The sequence below is a fragment of the Marmota monax genome, unplaced genomic scaffold (genome assembly GCF_021218885.2).
Source record: "Marmota monax isolate L192 unplaced genomic scaffold, Marmota_monax_Labrador192_F-V1.1 WCK01_AAM20220418_F8-fsc00127, whole genome shotgun sequence".
Taxonomy (NCBI): Eukaryota; Metazoa; Chordata; class Mammalia; order Rodentia; family Sciuridae; genus Marmota; species Marmota monax.
Genome location: NW_026692894.1, coordinates 4489640 through 4516232, shown reverse-complemented (window position 1 = coordinate 4516232; position 26593 = coordinate 4489640). Strand labels below are relative to the sequence as shown.

The following is a 26593-nucleotide window of genomic DNA, read 5'->3' as shown; positions in this document are numbered from 1 at the left end:
ACCTCCTCCTGTTAGACCCTTTTTATTTGCACTCAGGAAGCTGTGATCATCTCAAAACCTCAGACAGCTGAGGTTGTCTTCTCCCCTGGCCAATCTTCTGCCAGGTCCCTTCAAGGACCTGTGGTTTAGCCAAGTGGGGAAGCTCGGGCCTTGCGTGGGCCAGCCCCCGACCTCCTGTGGCCCCTCTTCCCTCCACCCAGCATGCTCTCGGGCAGACTCCCCGTCCCAGACTCACCGATGTGCTTCCCGTACATGTGGTAGAAGAAAGACACGCAGTAGAACTTGGCACTGGCATTGTAGAGGGGACTCACCAGCCTCGCACGGTCCCCCAGCTCCCGGGGTCTCGACGTCTCAATGAACATGTAGTAGCCTGCAGGGAGGGGGAGATGTGCCACCAGGCTCCTCCTCGCCACCCCCCCCCCACAACCTCCTGACCTCACCCTGCCCTCCCCACAGCCCTCACAGTGCAGCCCAGGGCTCTGGTCAGAGGCTGTGCGTTCTGAACGCCATTGCTAATGTCTCTTTTTCCTGATCCTCAGTCAGGATGGAGTTCTGTCCTCCCTCTGAGGACAGGGCTGTGCCTTCTCAGACAGGGGATCCCTGAGGCCAGGACTTGTGGTCCTCCACCCTCAGAACAGGGCTGCATGGGCCTAGCCCCTTCCCTGCCATTCCTAGCCACAGGTAATGGCCTTACCCTCAGGGGTGCCACTGATGTCAGTGGGGGGGCCAGTATTGGGGGAGCGCTTGGGGTTCTGGGTGAGAGCGTTCTGCCGCGTCCAGTCGAAGTTGTCTGTCAGGTCCTGGGTGTAGCCACAGATCTTCTCGTCCTCGAAGTGGCAGGTGTTATCTGCATTAGGGCATGAGGAGCCGCAGAGAGGAAGAGGCTCAGCCTCGGCCTCCACCGCCACCTGAGGCAGCTCCCACGGATCTAAGCAATAGGCCCAAGATCTCAGGGCCCAAGAGACCCGGCCACGGGGCCCAGGACACACTTGTTCCCAGAGCAAGGCTTTGTGCCCCAGACCCTTTCAACATGCAGTGAAGCTTAAGGATCCCGTCTCAGAATAACGATCTTAGACACATTAAATGAAATGTACAGAATTACAAAGGAAATCAATTATATTGAAGTAAAGTTGTCAAGATATTTTTATAATCTGTTATGTAATAACTGGGCTGCTTTATTGTCTAATTAAATCACAAAATCTCATGTTAGATCTAATCATGACTATAGTTTTGAAATACTAATGAATGTAAATGATATTTAGAGCTGTCTGCAACAACTGTCAGATGATGGGAAAACACTGGATTTCCACTGATGACAAAATCACGGGTCCTGATTTGTTGCCTGTGGTTTGTTGCGTATTCATTATTGAAGGGAATGTTGAAATCTTCTAGAAGTTAGGGAAATAACTATATGCCCCTCCCCAGGTTCATGTATCCCTTGAATTCTATGCACAGATCTCTTGGGGGCTCGTGGGTCACAGATTAGGGAGCCCTGCTCCAGGGAACAGAGGGTATGGATTAACCTGCCTTCTTTTTCCCTTTGGGGACAGTGGACACCCCACCACTAATAACAACCAGCTTTTAAGCCCCAGAATATATCCTGGATGCAAACGGCTCCATCCCAGGCCTCAGGTGGCTGGCCCTGACCCCATGACAGGGAGAAGTCACTTTCTGTGTATCTCTCAAAATCCCTCCCACTACCAGGAGAGCCTTTGTGTCCCTAAAGGGAAGCGGACGACATGGGGTGCAGAGGTCTTACCTGAAAGGTTCGGAGAGTTGATGGCTGAGAAAGCAAGCAAGGAAACCAGGTCAAAACCAAGTGTGGGGCTGTGCAGAGGATGCTGGGGCTTGGGGTGAGGGAACAGGTCCTCAGAGCCAGGACTGGGGACCAGCAAGCCTGGCCTACAGTGACAGGGTAAGAGAGCACACAGTGGGGAGCTCCGAGTTCAGGAACTACACAGGGAGAGTAGAGGGAGCCCCTGGACAGGAGCTGGGCCCACCCTTCCCCACCCCCTACCACCGTCACCTACGCTCTGTGTAGTGGATGATGCGGGAAGCCATGTCACCAGCCCCAAAGGTGGTATAGGGCGTGAGGCGGACTTCATAGCTGTGGGGCACACGGAGATCAGTCAGGAGATATTCCAGCAGCTGCCCCTTCTCCACACGCCGCACAGGGATGGCCTTGACCATGGCATTGTGCTGGTTCAACTGTAGATACAGGGAGTTCCCAGATGCCCGGCAGGCCACGCCCTCCACTGGAGCACCAGCCTAGAGCCTGGGGTGACCTGGTGGGAGTTGGGGGCTGGCGCTTGGGAAAGCAGAAAGAATAAAGGCCTAGGACATTGGGCCCTTGGTTTCCTCATCTATTAGAAGGGACAGTTGCCCCTTGCAGGTTCTCTACCCAGGGCTGCCAGGTATGGAACAGTTAGTGTGGGTTGGACACAGTTCTAAATGCTTTGCCATAATGGACTCATTGAATCCTCAAATGAGATAGAATATTAAACTAACCTCCATTTTAAGATCAGTAAGTGAAACAAGACATAAGCTGGCCCAAGCTCATACGAAGCTGAACTCTAGCCTCAGCAGTGTCCCCCAGAGCCACACTCTGACCCTCCACACCCCTGCCTCCCGGCTGGGAGAACCACATGGAATTAGGGCAGACAGGACAGCGCACGCAGACTCTGCCTGCATCGCAGAGGCCCCGCTCCAGCCTCCACACGCACGAGTAGATTCTATGTCCTGCTCACAGGCCCCCCATGCTGGCCCCCCATGAACCCAGCTATCTCTTGCCCACCTCTCAGGTCTGTGCCCAGGGAAGATAGGTGCCCAAAGGTTTCCAGTTCCTGTTGCTACTTCTAGAACACTTTTTCTCTGCCTCTGAAGACTTTTTTATAAGAGGGTCAAAGCTTCCGAGTCCCTGTCTCCAGACCCTTCCTCTGTCCTTGAGGAACATTTCCAGGACCAGTCACACCACTCCCCACCTGCTTCAGGGCCCTGCTCCCCCTTGGCCCACCTGGCGGACACTGAGTCTGTAGTTGAGCACAGGGTCCACAGCGTCCGGCTCCCTCTGCGTCCACTGCAGTACGTAGGAGTAGTTCTTGGACAGCTTGTGGCTGCGGGTGGGGTTGGGGGTGTCGAAGTAAAACTCCGGGCTGTAGGCTTTGGCTGAGAGGGCAGGGAGGGGGGCACGGGGCCATGGAAGGGTGGGGGATGGGAGAGACAGAGAAAGGAGGCGTGGGAAAGGGAGACAGGAGGGGGAACATGGGAGGGAGACAAAGAGAAAGGAAGCCATGTGAGGAGAGGTGATGTTGGAAGAAGAGGAGAAAGGGAGGATGAGGGTGGGGAGGAGGGGCGGTGGAGATGGAGAGAAGGGAGATTGCAGGTCCCAAGAGATGAGATTAGTGAGAACAAAGAGGAAAGGTCATGGAAGAAAAAGGGAAAGGGGAAATTTGGAAATTTGGAAACAGGGAAGGGATATTAGGGAGAATTGGGGGAAAGACACAAAGAAGGGTCAGGGATATTGAGAGGAAAGGAAGAGAGGAAATGGATACAGGCCAAAAGGTGGGGAGCCAGGGAGAGTGTGGGAGAACAGGGGAGAAGGAAAGGAGGTGGGAAATGTCACAGGGGCCTCTGACTAGCAGGGCTGAGTGGGTGGGGAAGGGGCTGGGAAGGTGGCCAGCGGCCTGCAGGCCTAGCCCCCGGCTGTCAAGTGGGGGGACCAGAACAAGAGTTGAAGGAACACCCAGGCATTTAGGGGCTGTTGGAAAAACTGAATGCGGTGGAATGGAGGACGGGTGGCCTGCAACTCTCCTCCAGGGCCCAGAGGCCCAGGCAGGAAGGCGGCACTTCCCAATGAAGGAGAAAGGAGGGGTTAGTGGCAAACCAAGCAGCGCCTCTTTGTCCCCCTGGACTTTCTCCATGACCTCCGTGCCTTTCTGACCTTCCACCGCCAGGGAATGCCTTGGTGTAGAGTTGGAGCTGACGGGAATTTCTGGGCACCAAATGGCCTGTACCCTTAGAGTGACCGCTCAAGGGATGTGTGCTGTCAGACCCAGCTCCAGCCCTGACACTCCAGAGAAGCTGCTGAGGAGCGTTTTCTCCCCTCTACTTTACAGTCAGGTCCATCTGCCGGCTCTGGGGCCAAGGAGGAGTGAGAACCATGATGGCAAGGGCCCAGGATTGAGTGTGGGCGGGGCTATAGGCTGGAAGCACAGAGCTGGGATTGGACAAGGCTATAGGGGGTGGAGCCTATGCGTCATGTAGGTGGGGCCTAGACGCTGCGCAGGTGGGTCTTTAACCCCAAGAGCCTAAGCTTGGTGAAAGCTGGGTTTGAAAGCGGCGTGGCTGTAAGAGGCCAAGAAGAGGGACTAAGCTATAGTGGGCGGGGCTTAGGACAGGTATGAGTGGCCCTTGAAAGCAGAAGGCCTAGATCTAGAGAGGGCGTGAGTGGAGGGGACCTAGCTCGCTGTCTGGAGTGGGCAGCGCTGTAAGAGGACCTCAAAAATTGGGTCTGGGTGGCATCAGGCGGGCTCTGCACCTGGCTTGGGCGGGTCTTGGAAAAGCTTGGATTCATGACTGGTGCAGGCGGACTTTAGAGGAACCGGCCCAGTCAGGGATGGCAGGGTCCGAGACGGGGAAGGGGCCTTGCCCCAGGTCGGTGAGGGTGTGGGCGGGGTGGGGCCGACGGGATGCTCACCCGAGACCTGGAAGAGGCAGGCCGCCGAACCCACGTCGTTGGAGACGCTGCACTCGTAGCTGCCGCTGCTTTCACGGGTTACGGCATCAAGGCGCAGCTCGGCGTGGTCCGGGGCCTCCGCGGCGGCGGGGAGCACGGCCGGCGGCGGCAGCAGCTGCCCTTTGAAGCGCCACACGGCCGAGGCGATGCGCTGGGGGCTGCCTCGAAGTAGCGAGCAGCGCAGGAGCACGGGTCGGCCCAGTGCCTGGCGCACATCCTGGGAACTAGGCTCCACCTCCGGGGGGACTGGGGGCGGCGGTGGGGACAGCAGTTAGCTGGGCTTCTCCCCACCGAGTGGGGACTGAGCAGCGGCCCCGAGGGGAGGCGACGCACTCCCTCCTAGTCCTGTGACCCTCTCTGCCCCGAAGGACCTCATGGAGGATTCGAACTCACCACACGGTCATACAAGAGCCACGCTCATACCTCCCTGGCCCGCGGATACTCACTCCCTCCTGCCCGTTCCGTCCAGCCGCGCTGCCCAGGTGGACCTCTAGTTGTGCCTTAAGTGGGGCCCTCACCATCACACCCCATGTAATGTCGGGGTTTAGGGCACTATCTCTAGAGCCAGATGGCTAGGTTCAAGTCTCAGCCCTGCTGTCATCTAGCTGTGAGAATTTAGACAAGTCACTTGACTTCTCTGTGCCTCGGGTCCCCTATTTGTGAAAAGGGAGGCATAATAGGATCTAGTCATAGGACTGTGGGGGTTAAACCGGTTAATGTTGGGCATTAGTGAGTTTTCACCGTTTTGTTATCATACTGCGTTCCCCTTGAGGATCCGTCCTCCTCCTTTAAAACCCCATTTTGATCTGTCAAAAATCAAGTTATTTCTATGTTCACAGGTCACTGAAAATGAGGATGAGACATTTGAAGGGGAATTGCGGCAAGGGACACAGATCCCAGGTCAAGGAGATTTGAGGCGGGCAGTAGTGGAGGGGTTTGGTTGGGCTGGGGGGGTGATGGTGGAGAAGGGCCAGGTAGTCTGGTGGGTGGGGGAGACTCACACTGCACGTTCAGCTGCACCTGGGCCTCGCGAGGGCGCACGTTGAAGCCATTGTAGCGAGCCGTCTGGCAGCGGTAGGTCCCGCTCATGTCTCGGCTCACGCGCTCCAGCCGCAGCTTCCCATCGGCGGTCTCCTCCAGGGGCAGCCCCGAGGGCAGCAGGGCAGCCTCCTTGTCCACGCGGGACCAGAGCACGGGCGGCCGGGGCTTGCCTCGCACCTCGCATTGGAGCTCCGCGGGGGAGCCCTCGCGCACGGTCACCACCGCCCTGCCCTTGGGCACGCTGATGGTGGGCGGCACTGCAGGAGGAGCAGGCGACAGCAGGCAGGAAATTAGGGCTCGGCCCAAGCCTCCGGCTCTCCTCCCTCTTAGGTGCTTCCTTCCCCTACCCCAGATTCCCCTGGGACCATCAGAATCCCCAAAGCCAAACCCACCCTCCCTGACAGTACCACCTCCTTCCTACATGGCTACATCAGGGTCCCCCTATTCCAAGAGACCTGGAGTCCGCCTGGCCTGTTTCTTCTTCTCCAACACAACTAAGCACTGGGGATTCCACCTTTTGTGCATTTCTAAATCTCTCCTCTCTCAAGTCCCTCTCTCCTAACCCTGGCCCTGCCTCAGTTAAAACCTTTATCTTTTCTCTTCTGGAGTATTATTACAGCCTCTAGTCCCCCGACAACCCTACCTTTTCTTCCAGAGTAATAAATGCTTTTAGCAGGGCGCACAGCCATGAGTAGTTGTGGCCACATAAATTAATTCTGGCCAATGGATGATGAGGAAAAATAAAGGTCTTTTTAAAAAGAAGGGACTGTGCCATTCCAGACAAGGTGACCCATGCTAAGGATGATGGAACAGCAAGGTAGATGGAACCCGGGGCCCTGCACAAGGGCACACTGCTCCACAGCAGATATCTGCCTGAAGAATCAATGCACACCTGCATTGTCCAGGGCACCTTTTTTTTTGGTAGTGGTGGTGGTGCTGCTGGGGATCAAACCCAGAGCCTGAGTGGGCTGGGCAAGGTTCTAGCACTGAGCTACCCCAAAGCCCCTAAGCCACCATTAATTAGAATTCTGTTATTCACAGCTGAATCTAATCCAAACCAACACATGGCACAAATGAAGAGTCTTTTGAAGACTTCCCTGGGTCCCATCCCATAAACCACATCAAACAAATTAAAATGCACCCATGCATTTTATCATGAAAATTTAAGTATTTAACATTAAATAGAATTAAATGGCAAATTATTATTTGTAAATAACTCTACCAGGCAAGCTAAGGTCCGGATATCTATAAACATCATTTATATCTTATAAACATTGAGACATTTATTGCCTTTATTTTTGCAGTTTTTCTCTTTGTATTTTGAAGCCAGTTCATTTATTTTTCTAGGTCTAAATCATTTCCAAGGACTCTTAAAAATCTGCCATGCCCTAGGCACCAGATCTATAAGCCAATGGAGAAACAGCCCTGGGCCCCTTGCTTACTTGTAAAACATCCCAGCTCCCAACCCTCTCCATCCCCACGGGCTAAAGACCTGCTCTCCCTGTCCGGGCAGCCACCTTAGAGCTCAAACACCTCAGCGCTGCAAACAAGGCCTAGGCTCCAGCCCCTGCTGCCCCGCCTCATCTCCCGTCTTTCATCTTATATCCCACGTGCAGGATTCACTTGTAAGAAACACTCCCCGGACACGGCAAATCTCCTGCAGTTGGGGAACACCCCCATTCTGTCTGGGCTTGTCCCTCTGCCTGGCAAATCCCAACATATCTTCCAAGGCTCACAGGGAGGACCCCTCCTCTGAGAAGCTTTCTCTGACTTCCCCAGGCAGCCTGGTACAGCTTCTCAGTGCCACCAGATTGACCCAAGACACCTCCTTCACCTCCACGTCTCAATTCCAGACTTTTCCCTGTCATTTCCTGCCTTGCTAACTGCCTCCCCAACATGCCTATCCCCCCTTGGCCAGGCAGAGAGCTCCGAGGAAGGAGCTGTGACATTCACTTCTGGATCCCCAGCTTCTCAAGGAGACCTAGCACAGAGTACGTGCATTGGATCTGCGGCATCTGTGGGATTCTGGAGGAGAAGCCTTTCCTGACCTCTCCAGGATCACGTGAATAGCTGCCCAAAGCCAGCCTGCTCCCCCATACAAGGTGCCTGGGATAGAGGCATTCTTGGGGGGTCTCAAGAGCTCCCTTCCAACAGCCTGTTGTTCTCAGTGCAGACCCTGCAGTGGGGCCTGAGGGGAGGCCCTGAAGCCAGGCTGCCTGGCTCTGCCCACTGCACCACTGACTGTAGTAAAACCTTAGCTAAGTTTCTCAAACTTTCTGAGCCTAAGTTTCTCCAACTGTAAAAATGATAAGATAAACTACTACTGAGAGATTAGACCACTAGGTAAATCACAAAGTGAACAAGAAAAACATAAAATCATCAGAACACACAGTAAAGAGTAAATGTTAGCCATTTTCATTTAATTATTATTCATTATTGTTGTTCTAGCAGTAAAGACCCAAATCCTTCCCATGACCTGTTATGAGCTGAATTGTGCTCCCCCTACCAAATTTATCTGTTAAAGTCAAAAAAACCAGTACTGCCTCAGAATGTGTATATACTTGGGAGGGGGACAAGAGAAGTAATCCTAGTTACATGAAGTCAGAAGGGTGCTCCCACATCCAGGACTAGTGTCCAACATTAGGACATAGACATGCACAGAAGGAAGACCCTGTGAAGACACAGGGAGATGGTGGCCATCTACAAGCCAAGAAGAGAAGCCTCAGAGGAATCCAGCCCTGCTGATACCTTGATCTCAGACTTATCCTCTAGAACCATGAGAAACACATTTCAGCTACTGAAGCTGCCATCTATGGTACTGTGCTATGGCAACCTAAGCAAGCTAACCCAGCTACAAGACTGGACATAATCTAACCTGGCTGACCTCTCCCAGTTCATCTCACTCCATTCTCCCAGCCACACACCCCCTCCCTTCAGTTCTCCAGATGCCTCAGTGCCTTTGCACATGCTGATTCCTTGGGGCTGGCATTGCTGTTTTCTAAACTTCCCTTGCTGTCCTTTGCCTAGTAAAATCCTGACCCTCTCTCAAATATCCCATCCCAGGAAACTCCCTAGACTCTCCTGTATCACAGTTCTCAATAATCTATTTATTTATGAGGCTATCTGAAAAAATGTTTGCCTTCCTACGAAGCTCAATGAGGACAGAGCCTGTTTCTCCCACCACTGTACTCCAGGGCCTAGCCCAGTGCCTGGCATATAACAGGGACTCCATAAAGTGTGCAGCGTGAACAGATGGCACTCGGCTCACTTTCCCAAGCTACAGCCCCCACCTCCCCATCCTGGGCCTCTCCGGCTCCCCCACATCTCCCCGATGCCCCTCCAGCTGCCCACCTGTCTCGGAGGAGATGTTGACCTCAACGCTGAGGTCGGGCACCGGCGCCCCTGGGAAGGAAGCCATGCACAGGTAGGTGCCGTAGTCGCTGAAGTGCAGGTCGATGAGCTCCAGGCTGCTGGTGACGGCAGGCAACTCGGGGTCATTGCGGGTCACCAGCAGCCTCTTGGACATGCGTGCTGGCTTGCCATTCTTGAACCACTGGTAGGTCACCTTCTCCTGGGGCACTGCATCCACGTGGCAGGACAGCTTCAGGTCCTGTCCCAGCTGGATGTTCTCGCTCTCCTTGATCACGTCGGGGGTGATCTGGAAGGTGGCATTCTTCATGGCTGCAGGGGGGCGGGAGGGAAGGGTGACGGGGCCTGGCCCAGAGCCGGGGTCCCAGCCCCACCCAACCCGGCCTCCCCCGAAACAGGTCCTCATGGAGGTTGGGGGCTGCAACCCACCCCCAGGAGAGGCCATCGCTTTTCTCTGCTTGGAAGCTATTCTGCTCACTCGATGGCTTCCAAAAGTCCATAAAGCTCCCTGCAGGACAGCGAGTCTGGCAACCCCACAGCCACTGCCAATGGACGCGCTCCCAGCGAGGGGCACTGTCCTAGGCACTTCATAGGGGTTCACTCATTCAACCCATCTCACAGTCTTGTGGGGGCTGCTTTATTGTCCCCATTTCACAAAGATGGGGTTTAGGCAGTTTAGCTAACTGGACCACTACACTGCTGTATTTTTAATTTTGCATTAAATCCTTTTCTCTCTGTTTTTTTTTTAATTGTTTTATTTTGGGGTACTAGGGATTGACCTCAGGAATACTTGACCACTGAGCCACATCCCCAGCCCTTTTTGTATTTTATTTAGGAACAGGGTCTTACTGAGTTGCTCAGGGCCTCGCTAAGTTGCTGAGGCTGGCTTTGAACTTGAGATCCTCCTGCCTCGGCCTCCCGAATGCTGGGATTCCAAGCGTGCACCACACCCAGCTAGTTTTGTATTAAGTCTTGAATATGCAAAATCCCAACCTGGAAGAGGGCACCTTGTACTCGTGTTTCCATCTAAAGAGTAGAACTTAGGGAAATGGAAGGGCAATTAATTTGTACATTTTTTCCCTTTTGTGCTGGTTGACTCTTTGCAACAACTCTGTGTGATTTTATAATAAAAGACCAAAACAATCATCTTCCATGCAATTACATTAAAATACAGAGTTAGAAAGAAAAGAGTCTGGCCTTTTAAAAATGTGAATCTTGTTTGAAGCCAAGAGCTGGAGTTCTTAATAGGTTGGGTGTTAATTGGAAAGGACGCTAGTACAACAGCCACAATTCAGGACTGGCCCGGGGAAAACAAGCAACGGAGTCACCCTGAGAGGCGATCATAGTGCCAATGTAAATTGAGATCTCATCAACTCAGGTTTTAAAGTCCAAATGGAATCAGGTGGAGGAAAATAATCTTCTGATAGGAAAAGTTCTGTCAAAGGAAAAAGTAGTCATCAGCCACTACTTTTTGTTATTGTTGTTGTTGTTTGGGAGACGGGTTTCACTAAATTGCTGAGGCTGGCCTTGAACTTGTGATCCTCCTGCCTCAGCCTCCTTAGTCGTTAGGATTACAGGCACATGCTACCACATCCACCTATTTCTTTCTCAATCTGACTAAGTGTAAGTCCAGAGAGAGCTAACTTCTTTCTGTGAGGAGAATCGGAAAAAACTAACTGGTCAGTGACACACGAACAGAGCCCATGTCATCAGACTCTCAACGAAATTTGGTAGCAGTTGTACTTTGGCTAAAGAGCTAAGAATGAGGCCAGGCGAGGTGGCCCACGCCTGTAATCCCTGTAATCCTCAGCATAGGAGGCTGAGGCAGGAGGATTGCAAGTTCAAAGCCAGCCTCAGCAAGAGCAAGGTGCTAAGCAACTCAGTGAGACCCTGTCTCTAAAGAAAATACAAAATAAGGCTGGGGATGTGGCCTAGTGGTCGAGTGCCCCTGAGTTCAATCCCTGGCACCCACCAAAAAAAAAATGAGCCAGGAATAAGCCTGGATCTTAAAAACAAAACCACCTAAAGCTGTACAAGTAGAAGAATTTGAAGTTTCTCCTTAAAGCAGAATAGCAAAAGCGAGACCATGGTGAACAGTCATTGGTGGAACTACTGAGGCCGAGGGTTAGGGAGGAAAGGTCTGGGCTTCCTTATACCACGCTCCAATTTTTGTATCATTTTCACCCTCAGTAATTATCTTCAGAGTCACAGAAATGATTTGCTATTAGGATTTGCATATAAAGCATATGGAAATGTGTTATTTTCACTTAAATCCAATTAATCATGTAGAAACCACTGTAAAGGGAGGAAGCCAGGAAATTTCTGGAGTGTCCACAGTTAGCTTTTTGCAGCATCCACACACCAATCTAAACAAACAAACTGTAGGTGATCAATACCAGCCCATGCACCTTCTTGGATTGCTGAGATTGTATCTGGCAAACGCATGTATATTCTAACTAAAGGACAAATGTTAGTCCTTCTGCCATCTGCTGGCAGATGACTGAATTGCAGGGAAATCGAAGCCCTTGGGAAGTGCCTCCTCAACACACCTCACCTGCCCAGGGGAAGCCCCAGGCCCCTTGCCCAGTTCACTGGTAGCTCCTGGAGGACAGGGGCCCTGTCTGCCTCGAAGTCTCCCTCCCACCCCTCCTGAGGCCACGTACATCGCACCAGCAGGTTGACGGTCTTCTTGGCAGGGTTGCCCACGTTGTTGGTGGCTGTGCAGTTGTAGTAGCCCGAGTCCCGGGCCTGCGCTGACGGGATGCTGAGGGTGCCACCCTGGGCCAGAGCACCCAGGGGCAGTGGGCCAGGCCCGTGGGACCACTGCAGCTGGGGCAGGGGGTCCCCGCCTGTCAGCAGACACTGCACCGTCACGTTCTCCCCAGGGTTCACCACCAGAGTTTCATTCACAGACAACTTGAGGGCTGGCGGTGCTAAGGGGACAGGAGGTGGGGTCTTAGAGGACCGGGGTGACTAGACAAGGATGAGATGAAGGGGCTGGGGAAACCTGGGCGGGGGCGGGTAATGAGAGGGGAGACGGGAGCAGGCAGAGGGGAGGGGGACTGGACGCGGAGGGGGGCACTGTCTCCTGGCTGGGGACTTGGCCCAGGCGGGCAAGGGGCGTGGGCCGGGAAGCGCCTGTACCCGTGGTGTTGGTGAGCCGGAAGGTGATGGCCTTGTCTGGGATGCCACACACGTTACGTACAGACACCTGGCAGGTGTAGCTGGCATAGTCCTGGGGCCGCAGGTTCTTCAGCTTCAGGACCTTGGTCTCCCCCTGGGCAGCAGTGAACCGCTGGCGTGAGGATCCTGCTTGGCTCTCCGGGGACCCCCACCCTCCTTGACCCAGCCCACAGGCAGCAGCAAATTCCTCTCCAAATCCCCATCTTCCCAGCCCCCACCCACACACTCAGCCCAGGGACCCTGAGCCTGGGTGGGGCTGCTCTGCCTGCCCCCAGCAACGCCTCTGCACCGGCTCCTCTGGCTCTGAGGCTGCGCTGGCACACACTGGCCAGGACCTCAGTTTTCCTATTCTGGGAAATGGAGGGGTGGGGCGAGTGTCCTGTTCCCTCTCACAACCCACATGGGGCTGGCCCACAGGCCACACAGAGGGCTCTGAAAGCTACCTCCAAAAGCCCTCCCTAGCAGGATGGCCTCAGCACCACCTCCTGGGACCCCAGAGGGCCCTTGGGAGACATCTCCCTGCCCCCAACGCCTATAACACCCACCATGGGTTTCTGATACTGTCAGTGGGCAGCAGGAAGGAGCTAGCCTGTCCCTCTGGGACCTTCTAACTGGCACTTCTGGAGAGCATGTTGCCTTGGAGGGACCCCTGTCCTCACCGCTGCTCCCTGACCTTTCTGCTGTGACTCCGCCAGCCCCAGGCCATCGAGCTACAATCAGCATCCTCGCTTCTAATCCAGGAAGCCAGCTAGGGAGGCCAGGCCACCCGGAGAAGTCCACATCAGGGGGCCTGATCCACTCTCCTTGGGGGCTGAGGGGGAGGAGTGTGGGCTGAGCCAGCTGCCCCTCCTGACCTGGGTGTAGAGGGGCTCATAGATGTCCACCCCGTTGTCCTGGCTGTGGGACAGGGTGTCTGAGCCCCGCTTCCAGATGAAGCGGGCGGGTGGGTTGGAGTTGACCGTGCAGCGCAGGAACACTGTCTTCTCCTGGTAGAAGTTGCCTCGCACGTCACTCACGGTCTGATGCACCGTCAGCACTGGCTCATCCAGGTCTGCAGCACACAGTCCCCACGGAGTCAGGAAGGAATGTCCCCAAGGTGAGCGGCTCAGCTTTCTCTGAGAAGCTCCTTTGCTGGAAGCTCAAAGGATGCTTCCAGAAAGCCAGGTGCTCCCCCAGCCCTTTAAGCTTGACCCACCAATTAGAGGCAGAAGACTGGGGCTGATGGCTTCCCAGACTCCCTCCTAGCTGCTCCTCCTCAGGGACCAGCATGGGGGTCAAGACACAGTCCAGACGCATGCCCGCCCACCATGGGATAGAGGAAGGAGCTACAGACCAGAAATTAGGGAACCCTGGTTCGACTCCCCGTTCGTCTGTGAATTTATCGTGAAACCTGCCAAAGTCCCCTCTCTCTGGGCCTCAGTTTCCTCACTGGTGAATCTGACTCGCCTGGTGGCTTTCCACCCTGGTGCACAACAGACCCACAGGATGGGCTTCTTCCTAATCCTGCCCTCCCCCCCCCCCCCCCCCCCCCCCCCCGGGGCCCTGCTCAGTGATGGTGTCAGAACAGCGATGGCCTCTGGGGGCATTGCTGGCTGGGAGAGGGAACTTTCTAGGCTCCTGAAAATGCTCTACATCTTGAGATGGAGAGTGTTTGCACATACAAGTGCTACATAAGAAAGGATTGAACTGATAGCTTAAGATCAGTGCATTCTATTAGATGTAGATCAATGCTCTAAATAAGTTGTTGTCCTTGTTGTTTTTAATCCTGATGTCAGGCCACATTTTTTATCACTTCTATCAGAACCTCTGGAATTATTTTTTTAAAAGATGCCTGAAAGAGCCTCATGTCCAGCCCGGGTTGTTGACTGGGTCATGTGTGGGTGGGTGCAGGGTCTTAGAGGTATTTGGGGAGCCTCAGCTGCCCCTGGGGCAGAATCGGAGACATGAGATACTGTGGGAAGAGCACCGGATCACGGGGGAGGCCCCTGGGTTCTCCATTCAGATAGACATTGTCCTACTCTATGCCCGTGGCACATTACGTGGCTTGGGTACCTCAGTTTTCTCAGCCGAGGAAGGGGTAGAATTTCAACCTGTCCTGCCCACTTTGCAGGGATGTTGCAAAACTCATATGGGATGACAGAAGGGCAAGTGTAAAAGGTACAGGGACACACGGGGCAGAGGGACAACAGAAACAACTCTAGTCCCCAAGACAGAAAGTCTCTACCATTTCCCCCCACCGAGGTGTCACTTCTCCATCCTGTCTCCTTCCCCACCTGGTCCAGGGTGGGGCGGCCAGGGCGCAGGGAGCCGAGGACATGTACTCACACTGCACATCCACGCGGATGGACTTGATGGCCGGCACGCCCACGCCGTTCTCCGCCTTGCAGTAGTAGCGACCACCCTGCGTGCGCGCGATGCGCTCTATGCGCAGGGTCTCGTTGAACACTGACGTCTCCTGGAACTTATCGGACGCGCTGCCCGCGGTCTTGGTCCACCGCACCTGGATGAGGCCGGATTGGGCAGTCAGACCCAGCAGCGAGGCGGGGGCTGGGACCGAACACCCTGCTGTTGGCACAGTCGCACCGGAGGCACGTTTAGGGCTAACTCAGTCTGGAGGGACACCACAGGGTGTCGAGCCTGGGAATCCAGGATCAGACGGAGGAGGCTTAAGGCAGAGGCATGGTGCTGTGGACCATGTGGACCACGTGGATTTGTGGCTGTTGCTACCCTTTCCTGCCTCATCTGTAAAATGGAGAATATTATCCCTTCCTAGAGTTACTGGGAGGATTAAATGAATACATACTTTGTGCCTGTATGTCTAAGAATTTGATCAAAATTTCTGTATTATTCCACTTACTGGCTTCGTGACCCCCTGTAGTTAACTCCTCTCTCAGCCTCAGATTTCTGTGTGCAAAGGGTCCACGGGGAACTGTCTCTAAGATGTCCTCCTGGTCTTCCCACCCTTCAGTAGCCCCCTCCCACTTTGTACAAGCTTGGTGACCAATAGGATACAGATGAGGTTGAAAAGTCTGATTTCCATCTTGGTCAGCTCTGGAGAAAGCCGGCTCGGCTGTCACTAAGGAGAGGCCTGCTTGGGGAGGAGCTAAAGCCTCCAGCTCCTGTGAGTCAGCTTGTAAGTGGAGTCCCCAGCACGGCCACCCACGCATGACTGCAGCCCTGGATGACACCACACTGCAGCCAGCAAGAGACCCTGTGCCAGAACCAGCCCACTCAGCTGCTCCTGGATTCCTGCCCCATAGGGACCCTGTGACCGTGTTGTGTTAAGCCCCTGAATTTCAGAGTGTTATGCAACAGTAACTAATAGCATAATGCCCACTTTACAAAGGCATGATGAGGTTTAGAAAGTACACAGAACAAACAACTCAACACAGTATCCGGCCTACATTAGTCAATCAGCACATTTCTCTTATTAATATTGCCATAGATTATGGGAAAATATCAATAATCGTATGAGCTACTCCCTCAAGGTGCCGGATATTTAGCAAAGACTGGTCAGTTCCAGATAATTAAGTCTAAGGATGGGGAGGGGAGAGTGGAAGTCTTGAATCTGGGGAGGATTACTTATTATGGAGGAAGGTGAGGACCCCAACTCTGGTGACTAGGTCAGGCCATAGTTCGACAGAGGCCTAGGAGAAGGGGGAAAGGGTGGCCTTCATCACAGGGAGCAGCAGTTCCTATTCCCACCCCACTCCCCATGGACCTAGAGGTACTAAAACCTGGGGGGACTCTAAGGAAACCCATACTTAGATCAGAGGGCACTTTGAAGAGAGAGCCTTTCTCCTATTTTTGGACTTGGTGATTTTCCGAGGTGGGTTTGATTTACATACTGCTCAGGACTTGGTTTGATCTCGCCGTCTGCAGTCTCCTACCTTTCTTCAGTTCTCCAAAATTCTCAGCTTTGGTTTCCTTAAGTTTGCCTCCTCTCTTGATTCTCCATTCTCCTTCCACAATGTCTAAATTTATATCGTAGCTTCTCCTCCTATCCTCCAGGTCTTTTTACTTCTTTTTCACATTTTCTCTTTCTCTTCCCCACACTGCATTATGACTTATTTCCTCAGATCTATCATACAATTCCCTAATTTTCTCTTTAACTGTCTCTAGGGTATGGAGGCCATTTTTTTTTTTTGGAAAGACTACATTATTTTTATTTCTAGGGTCTCTATTTGATTTTTATTCCTATCTAATTGAAGAGGATTTTTAAAATCTCCTATCTTATAAATTCTATTTCTTCCATCCTATCTTCCAATATTTTAAACATATTTGTTTTGAAGATCTTTGGGGATTGCTCCCTTTTCTTCTAGTTACTCAGATATAAATTGTTCTATTTGCTAGGTCTATGATCTGGCTTTCCAGATCATAGTACTACATTTTAAATATGCTTTAAATTTTGACTGCACAGGCTTGAATTCAATGGGATCATCCTCCATAGACGGGGCCGTCTGGCCTGTCTGAGGGTAGTTTTATGGTTGCCAGTGTCCACGATGAGGGATTCCTGATACCAGCCAGTTTCTATGTCAGTTTCTTCACCGTGAGGATAGTGCAGGACACGGATAGGTTTAGGGCTGTGCTTGCTCATAGTTGGTTCTGTTTGTGCCAACACCCCAAAGTAGAGAGTGGATTCCCGCTTGTGATTCTGGGCTGAGACAGCTCTTCTGTCCCCATTCATAGGTGGTATCACTTTATTGAACTCTATTAAGTAGAATCCAGTTCCGGCCTCCAGCCATGGACCTGCGGCCTCAACTCCCACCCCTCATGTGTATTAACGTGACTTTGTGGCGCAGTCGCCGTCTCTCCACAGACCAGGCCTGTCCGCCGCTGCTCCCTGTCTTGGCTGTGGAGTCTCTCTCTATTTCTGACTCCCAGATGGTCCCACTGTGAGGACTTCCAAGCCACCCTCCATCCTGACCACGAAGTGGGCCATGAGACACTTCCCAGCCCCCGTCAGGCTGGATGCTCCATTAGAACAGAAGCTACAGCCGTGTCCTCACCTCCTGGGGGTGGAACCCGGCAGGTGCTCCATGAGTATCATTTCAGGGGAGGTCAGCAGCAGGGGCAGAGGCGGTCATGCGGGGGGAGGATGGGAAGGCAGGTCGGGCAGGAGCACAGGTGTGACAAGGACAGAGGTGGGGACCGGACGGTAGAAAGTCTGGAGTTCCACCCCTCGGAGCTTGAGTGGCTCTGGTGAGTAATCAACGGGGACCTTGGAAGGTCACTGAGCAGGGGGCGACATGGGTGGCAGGTTTGGGGGTGATGGCTCTAGGAGCAGAGTGTAGGAATGGCTTGGGGGAGAAAGGCGAGAGGCTGGGAGGTCAGGGGACAGTCCACTGCGGAGGTCCAGGCAGCAGGACTGAAGACCTGTCTTAGAGAGGTGATGAGGAAGGGGGAGGATGAGGAAGGGGGAGGATGAGGAAGGGGGAGGATGAGGAAGGGGGAGAGACCCCTGGCCGGGCCACAGAAATAAAAGACTTGGAATCTGGATAGATACAGGAGTGAGGGGGGGGGGGCAGAGTCAAAATGAGCCCCAGGTGTGAACCCGAAAGTTCATCAAAGAGCAAAACCACCGATGAAAACAGAAAAACAGCCCAGCACCGTGGTGCACCCCTGTAATCCCAGCAGCTCTGGAGGCTGAGACAGGAGGATCTCGAGTTCAAGGCCAGCCTCAGCAATTTAGCAAGGCCCTGGTCAAGTCAGCAAGACCCTGTCTCTAATAAAATATTAAAAAGGGCTGGGATGTGGCTCAGCAGTAAAGAGCCCCTGGGTTCAATCCCTGGAAAGAAAGAAAGAAAGAGAGAGAGAGAGAGAGAGAGAGAGAGAAACAGATGCATGGACATGACTCAGACAGGAAAGCATGAAGGGACATGCGGATGGCCAGTGCAGCCTTAGCGAGAGACGGCCCCAGGTCCCCACTCCCTGGCTGTTAGGGAAGGCGTCCCCAACCTAACAGTCACACAAACACCACCCTAAATCCAGTGACATTATTTTCACTTCTAAACAAACCTTTGAGAAGCAGCAAACAGTGATAATAGATTGAGGCTGAAAGAGCCTTCCGGGATTCCTGGTGCATCTGCTTGTCCCAAGGTCAAACCTATTAAAGGCACCACGTTCCCACAATTACCCAGAAAAAAAAGGATTCCATATTCTCTGTCCTCCCTAGGATCAATTGCCACCTTTGTGCTGCTATTCAAGGCCACGCAGCTCACCCGCAGACTCCACCCAGCCCCCAGGCCTCCTCCTCCTCCTGCCTCCTCCCGGGCGCTCTCAGGCGCTCTCAGCCACAGCGGCCAAGCCTCCCTCCTGAACCACACACTTGATCGGTGACAAAATGCATCTGGCATTTCCAGATACTTGTCTTCTGTTCCCTTCTAATTGCTTTGGGTCTTTGAACCTCCAGAGTGGGGAGCTAGCCTGCCAGAAGCCTCCTGAAATAGAGATTATTTTCTGTGTTGCATGTCACTCCTGGAGCCCCCAACGCAACAGAGGACATGCTGGGAGGAACGCGCCAAGCTCCAGAGAACTCTGGCTCTAGATTCAAATTCTGCCTCCAGCCTCACCGGAGCTGGGTGACCTGGGGAGTTTACCCAACCTCTCTGAGCCTCAATTCCCTTAGCTGGGGCCATTCGGGGCTTCCTCACAGCATGGCCTTGAGGATTCCAAGAGTAAACGCTGGGGAAAGGAGCTCGCCTGGTGCTTGGCACCTGGTCTGCCTCCGACAGCCTGCAAGGTGGGGCTCACCTGGGGCCGGGGGTGCCCGGTGACCAGGCACTGCAGCACGAGGGTGTCCCCCTCCCGGATGGTGTAGACGCGCTCGCTGACGTTGTCCTCCTTCACCACACACGCCTGGCCCGCGTGCACTATCTGGGCCTGGGCTGGAGCTGCAAGAGAGGGTGCAGCAGGTTTAGGTAAGATGCGGAGGCTAGAGGGCCGGAGCTGCCTCCTGAGAGGCCGGGGGAGAGGCCAGCCTCCACCTCCCAGTCCATTCCACAGAGGCCCCCAGGGGACGGGCTGAGACCACAGCCTGGCCCGGCGGCTTTCCTCATCCCCCAGTCTCTCCCGAGAGCATTTTCTCAGCCAATCACATTCACCCAAACCGAACAGTCCCCACCAGCCCAGCCACCTGGGATCTGCTTTAGAGAGTGTGACCCAGTGACCCAGGACCCTGATGGGTTTCCTCCTTGTTCCTGAGCCTGGGCTCAGCCGCTTCTCCAAGGGGCTGAGGTCCCCACAGGGACTGGGGGCTCTGGAAGGACTGTGGCTCCCCACGGCCTCTCTGTCCCGAGCTCAGGGCAGGGGGACCAAGCCTAGGAGACGGCGAGGGGTCAGCGGGGAAATAACTAAAGTGCCATGGTCACAGCCCCTCCCTCAGCGTCTCGCCACACTGTCCCCCAGCCACAGGTGCCTGGGCTCTGGGAAAGAGGCAGAGGACTCCCGCTTCCCAGCTGCCTGCCCACAGTGCGGAGTGGGAAGAACAGAGGTGGGGACCTAACACCTGCACGAGGACCACGAGGAGGTACGACGGCACCCAAAAGATAAAACCTGCACATAAAACGTCACTTCCTCCACGAAGGCTTCCAGGTCTGCACCCCCAGGCACAACGACAGAGCAGACCGTGGGTGCCTCAGATTCAGGACCCGTGTGCTCAGGCGGCCAGTCTAAGCCGCATCTCGGGATCCCCAGCGTAGCAGGCACCCAGTGAGTGTTGGTGGATGAACTGGCAAGGCCACCTGCTGGGGACACAGAGAGCCCAGGAGGCAGGAGGGGAGGAGGCCCCCTGAGAAGGACACAGAGGCTCCATGGGAGAGGCAGCTTCAGGCTTCAGAGACCACGAAGGCTGAGTGCTGGTTGAGTGGACAGAGTCCACACCCTGCATCACCAGGGGAAGCCTCTAGTGAGCTCTGGGACCTTCGTCCTCTGAAGAGGAGAGGTGCTCCCAACCCTAAGCAGCCACAGAGCTGGAGGAGGAGGATAAACAAAAGGTGCTTGGGAGATTGTAATGGGTCCTGCCGATGCCACAGCAGGACCGTCCACCATGCCAAGGGGACAGATGTAAACTAATCACAGAGGCCGTCACAGATGCAGCCTGGCACATGTCGAAGGACGTGGGGCCCCAGCCGGGAGGGACGCAGGCCGTGCTCAACCATGCTGAACCGCAGCAGGCTCTGCTAAGAGTGGCGGTGGAGCCCACCCAGAGCCTGAGCATCCAGGTGACCATCCTGTCTGCCTGGCGGACCTGGAGGAATCAATCCCAGGCTCCTCTTCAGGAAACAAGCTGTGTGACCTTGGACAACTCAAGCCACCTCTCTGAGCCTGATCCCCCACCTACAGGAGGGAAGTGGACGAGACGATCTGAGGTCTCTTCCAAATTGCATTTCTATGAATTTTGGAATTGGCGCATAGATCCTATATAAGATACGCACTGGACTCTGGGGACTGAGCCTAACACAGTCACCCTTTGCCATGAAAATGCATAAATGTCACTATACATGGGGAGGTAGCCCTCTGTGGCCAAGGTCCCCAGGAAATCTCATCAGGGAACAACCTGCCAAAAGGTGAAGGGCACACGGGTTGCTGGTGAGCCCTGGAGGCCCCGTGGTCACCGCCAGAGCCTGGGTGCCTCTCCACAGGAAGACACGCACTGGACAGGCTCCTGGGGAAGATGGGCTGTAACCCTGGGCTCTGTGGCCAGCTCATAGCGGGGTGGTGTTGTCACGACAGAAGCTTTGGTGACAATAAGGGACACTGAAGAGGAGCTGGAGTGCTGGACTGTCCCAGGGCACAGCCAGCAGATGGGGAAGTCGGGATCTGGCCAGGAGACATGGGGCCTCTGGTCACCTGACAGGTTTGTGTCCTCACTGGAGATGGGGCCCTAAGTGGGCATCGTGGGGGACACTGTTAAGATGATCTGACTCCCTCTGAGGACAGTAGCTTTTTATTTATTTTTTCTTTTTTTGTGGTGCTGGGGATTGAACCCAGGGCCTTGTGCATGCAAGGCGAGCACTCTACCAGCTGAGCTATGTCCCAGCCCTGACGACAGTAACTTTTAAGACTGGTGGTAGAGCCACTTGGGAAGAGATTTGGCCATCCCTCCACCAGCTAAAGAAATACATGCCCCAGGAGGCAGCAAGCCACCCCTGGGGATGTTCCCAATGGAAATAGCACTTATGACAACCACACGAGGGTACAGGAATATTCATGCCTCTTTACTCATAATACCTGAAAACCAGAAGCAACCCATTGGCCATCCAGAATAGTGTGAGTAGCTGGTCACAGTGGCACACGCCTGTAATCCCAGCAGCTTGGGAGGCTGAGGCAGGAGGATCATGAGTTCAAAGCCAGCCTCAGAAACCAGTAAGGCCCTAAGCAACTCAGCCAGACCCTGTCTCTAAATAAAATACAAAGAAGGGCTGGGGAGCGGGCTCAGTGGTTGCGTGCCCCTGGGTTCAATCCCCAGTGCCAGAAAATAAATAAAGAACAGTCTGAGTGTGGGGCTGGGGTTGAGGCTCAGTGTGGAGCACTTGCCTAGCATGTATGAGACCCTGGGTTGGAACCCCAGCATCACATAACACTAACTAAACAAAATAAAGGTATTGTTCCATCTACAACTAAGGAGATACACACACACACACACACACACACACACACACACACATATATATATATATATATATATATATATATATATATATATATATATAAATAATAGTCTGAGTAAAGGATCTCTGAAAGCTTGGTACAATGGACCGGAAACCATCATAAGTGGAAAAAACAAACTTTGGATAGAGCCGACATGGCACCACCGACACCTGGTTTGAAACCCAGACCAGGAGCTCCATCGTGTATCATTTCATTTATTCAAAATCCAAACCAGGAAAACTGATGTTCTGCACGTTGCTGGGGATGGAGCCCAGGGGAGGGGACCCAGGGGACGAGCCAGGGAGGGCCTCACACAGTGGGCTGAGCTCTACCACCCAGCCACACCCTGAGCTGTGGAACAGTGAGCCCTGGGGTGACGGGGGGTTGAGGGGGCTGCCCTGGGTGGGTGGGTAGCGCGTGCTGGGGAGGGCACGGGGACCTCCTGGGAGAAGGTGGGGTCCCGTTTGGAGTGAAGCTGGGCGTGGGGACGCTGGACACTGCCCTGGACGTGTCAGCTAAACCTTCATTAACACACCCCTCCCCCCCGCTGCCCACGACACTCACCAGGGAGACCCCCGGGAGACCCCTGGCCACCCGCTTCCCCTTCCCGGCACTGACCGGCTCCTGGCGTAGATTTCCTTCCCCAGCGAGGAGCCCCTGGTGCCAAACAGCCCGGCCCTTGGCCGCAGCGTCCCCGCTGCCCGTCGGGGCCCCGGGCTCCCGTGGGTGGTCGCCTCCCCCGACCCCGCTCAGCCCCAGCCTCCCCCAGCCGCAGCCGCACGCCCCGGGGAGCCTCTGCCAACAGCAGCCTCGATTCAAAAGGCGACACCTGGGTCGTGATGCACGGTGACAGGATCCTCATTCAGTCTGTCAAACAACAAATGCTTGGGCCGGCGTTGCACGCTGCGCTGGGCGCCCAGACACGTTCGTGAGAAGCACACGGGGACCGTGCTCAAAAGACATTGCTGGAGAGACCAAGGGAGGGTTTCAGAGAGCGCGGTGACAACTCTAAAACGGGAGGATGTGGCAAGAAACAGCGGGGAGCCAAGTCTGCTTTAGAAAAACAGAGGACGCGGAGTTATGGAGGCGGAGAACCCAGGACTCATTTCCAGCTCTGCGGCCCACTAGCTGGATGGCACTGGGCAAGGTCCTTAACCTCTCTGAGCCTCAGCCTCTTCATTTGTAAACTGAGAACAACGGTGGCTTCTCCCAGGGCTGGTGTGAGGGCTTAATGCAATCTGTGTAAAACATTGGGCCAAACAGTCTGTGTCCCTTCCTAAGTGACAGCCCCCAAAAGGGGTTAAGAAGGAGCAAGAGATGGGGACAGGAGGCAGCCTGCGGTGGCCTCCTTCCATCCCAGGGTGGAGATGCTCAGAGCAGGCATTGGACTGTAGGGATGGTTTTGAATGCACTCAAAGTGCATGCTGAGGGCAAGGAGAGCTTCGCAGGGGCTGAAAAATGGGCGGGGAGCAGCAAACCCCTCTCCTGAGCAGCCCCTCTCTTTCACACTTAATGTGTGGCTTTCAGCAAGCTGCTTCTGCCTTAAAGAGGTACCCTAAAACATTCCCTGATGACCCACTGCAGAAGATTTTCATTGCAAAATAAAGATGTTAAATGTTCTCTCTGCAGACAGACTCGGCCCACAGAGGATATTGTTAAAGGCTCTGATAAGTCCTGCAGTAAACACACCCCAAGTTTTCCCATTTCTCGGGGGCTGTCAGGAAGAACACAGAAGTAAACTCATGTGAACTTTCCAGAACAGAGTTGAGACATCATTCTCTGGATGAACCCGAACTCCCTGCCAGAGCCCGCCTCCCCGGGAGCCTACAGGCCCGTGCCTTGTCTGCTCCAGATGCTACAGGGCGGCAGGGTCCTGGGGTCTCCTGCATATTCCCAAGCTCCTCCTTCAGTTCTGAGGGGCACAAAGGGCCAGTGATATTGAGTCTCCTCAGCCGAGGAGGAAAGGCCCTGTCCAAGTCACTCACGGTGGCCATAACAGAGCTGAACTTGAACCCAGGCCTTCCACCTTGAAGCCCGGGGCTCTGCTGACTGCCCCAGTCCCCTGACCCCAGGGAGCTGTTAAACTGCAGATTCCCAGGCCCTGGCTCATGGTGGGCGCCCAGGGTTTGAATCTGGAAGAAGCTCCCCAGGAATTTCAAGGCAGGGTTGGATTTGATCTCTGCCCACACATTGGAGGAGAGAAAATTGAATGGGACTTTGGAACCAGGTATATTCCCCTGCCTCTGGTCTGTGAGACTTTGCTACCCCGCTCTCCTGAGCTGTGTGGACAAACTTCCACGAAAAAGAAAAGTGTGTCCCCTACAGCATTCCTTGATAACCCATAGCAGAAGATTTTCACTGCCAAATAAAGATGCTAAATGTTGTCTGCCTATCTGTCTGTCTCTCTTTCTCTCTCTGCCAGAGAGACTTTATGGTTAAAGGCTTTGATAAGTTCTGCAGTAAATACACCCAAAGAACTCAGTTTTATCCATCCAATGCTTTCCAAATTTGTTTTTTTAACTTGACCATAAACCCTTTCTTCACAGAATATCTCTTGACATCTAGAGAGACAGAGGGAAAACAAGTGAAAAGATGCAGATCTAAGGCTTCCTACAAAACTACTTTGGGCCAGGCACCGTGGTGCACACCTGTAATCCCAGCGGCTCAGGAGGCTGAGGCAGGAGGACCCTGAGTTCAACGCCAGCAAGGCCCTAAGCAACTCAGTGAGACCCTGCCTCTAATAAAATATTAAAAAGGGCTGAGGATGTAGCTCAGTGGTTAAGCATCCCTGGGTTCAATCCCTTGTATCAAAAATAACACCAAAAACCAAAAACTAATTTGGGGTTGTGTAACCTGCTCCTTCTGTGGGACATCCTTCTTGTCAAGTGGCAAGAGAGATGTCACCATGGGGCAGTGTCATAGCGAGAACAGCCAAGGTAGGGTGCCTCTGGCCTATCAGCTCACTCCTTCCCCTCCAGATATGTACGCACCCCAAATGTGTGAGCGGGGTGGGGTCTGCCCACACCCACAGGCCCAGAGGGGAACCACGGACCCTCAGGATGCACACAGGCGAGACCTCTCTACCTGAGCTGGTTCCTCCCGCCCACAGAGGGCAAAGCAGGTGCCGACAACCCAACCACCTCCCCATGTGTCCAGCGTGTTCTGGGCAAGGCAGTACAGAACCGGGGTCTGTATCTTGGTCCTGGCTTCCATCAGATAGTCATTCAACAAACCTGCCAACCCTGCTGCCCAGGTAACAGGGGGCTGTGGCACTCGGGCCCTGTGCCAAGGAGGCATAGTCTAGAAGAGCTGGATGAGAATGAAACCTATACAGCCCCGCTGAAGGGCCAGGCTGTGGCTCAAGGTGCAGCACAGGCTTGGCCTGCGTGAGGTCCTGGGTTTGGTCCCCAGCACCAAAACATAATGGCCTACTGAGAGGCATACGGGTTCACTGTGAGCCAGAGACCTGGGCTGGTCACCCATACCCCAGTCCCATAATATGACAATGGCCATAACTACTACTGTTTACTGAGCATTTACTCTGTTCCAGCATTGGACTGAGCACTTTGTACCTATTATCTCATTATCGCCCACAACAAGCCTGGTATTGATTCCATTTTTCAAAGGAGAAGCTGTGGCTCTGCGAGGTTAAGGAAGCTGTCCTAGGACACCCCCTGAGCCAGAGTCCATCTCACTCCCCAACTTCCACACTAACCCCACCCCGTGCGTCTGCACGTGCCCAGTGCCCCACCCAGTGCTGAGGACAGAGGGCTCAGGGCTCAGGGCTCAGGCCACATCTCCACCTGGGGCCGGTCCCAGGCAGCATCCACCGTCCCTCTCGGGGACACCTCCTACCCTCCCAGCTCTGGTACGCACATGTTGATCGATCCTTTTATGCGTGAAATGCAAATGGACACTTAATAATTTAGCGGAGTTAACAGTGCTGAAATATTAACAGGCTTTTTCTGTTTTAATTAGCTGCTCAGAGAATGGCGGCCGGGGGCTTGGGAGGAGGCTTTCCCAGGCAGGCGCTGGGCCTGCTCGGCCTGGGCCTCCTGCCAGGAGCGAGGCTCCAGCCTCTCCTGCGGCCCACAGGTCCTGGATCCTGGGCCCCTGGGGGAAGTTACCCTGCCCTCCTGGGCTCTCTGCAGAGGGTCACTCTGCCCTTTGTGCAGCCCAGATGTCCCCCTGAGCTGCCTGCCTGACACTGTTCTGTCTACGGCCAGGAGTGGGCCAGGGACTTCTCAGGAGCCCTCAGGGTCTGGGGAGGCTTCCGGCCTCTGTGTGGAGGCCAAGGGAAGCAGCCCCACGGGCCCACACCCTCTCCTCCGGCCTCGCCCAGTGCAGGTCACCTTGAGGGGCAGGAGCAGCCAACTTTTGGCCTCTGGTTGATCACTTCCAGGTGGTCAGACCCATGACCAGGCCACTCTTTGCCTTCCTGCCTTCCCAGGCCTTCAGGGGCTCACACAATCACCTCTTAATCTGCCATTGATTCATTGATTTGTTCTCTACCATTTCCTGAGCACCTAGTATGCGAAATCTCCTGTGCTCGGTGTTAGGACGCAGAGCCGAGGAGACAACAGCCATCCTCCATGAGCAGCCTCCGCCCTCCCC

General features: G+C 54.3%; 1 protein-coding gene across 2 annotated transcripts in view; it reads right to left on the bottom strand.

Moving 5' to 3' along the window:
* The window catches only part of Mdga1 (MAM domain containing glycosylphosphatidylinositol anchor 1), a 53473-nt gene that overhangs the window by 5154 nt on the left and 21726 nt on the right, over nt 1-26593 (bottom strand). Inside the window, exons 2-14 of one of the 2 annotated variants that reach the window (XM_046450761.2) lie at nt 19082-19221; nt 14654-14828; nt 13183-13379; nt 12290-12422; nt 11809-12078; nt 9128-9457; nt 5737-6033; nt 4697-4981; nt 3014-3113; nt 2031-2107; nt 1760-1783; nt 695-847; nt 236-370 (exon numbers count right to left, since the gene is read on the bottom strand). In XM_046450761.2, the coding sequence (XP_046306717.1) occupies nt 236-370; nt 695-847; nt 1760-1783; nt 2031-2107; nt 3014-3113; nt 4697-4981; nt 5737-6033; nt 9128-9457; nt 11809-12078; nt 12290-12422; nt 13183-13379; nt 14654-14828; nt 19082-19221 (2316 nt within the window). Of the gene's footprint in view, nt 1-235; nt 371-694; nt 848-1759; nt 1784-2030; nt 2209-3013; nt 3166-4696; nt 4982-5736; nt 6034-9127; nt 9458-11808; nt 12079-12289; nt 12423-13182; nt 13380-14653; nt 14829-19081; nt 19222-26593 lie in introns of both variants that reach the window. The other variant, XM_046450760.2, reaches the window with a different exon arrangement.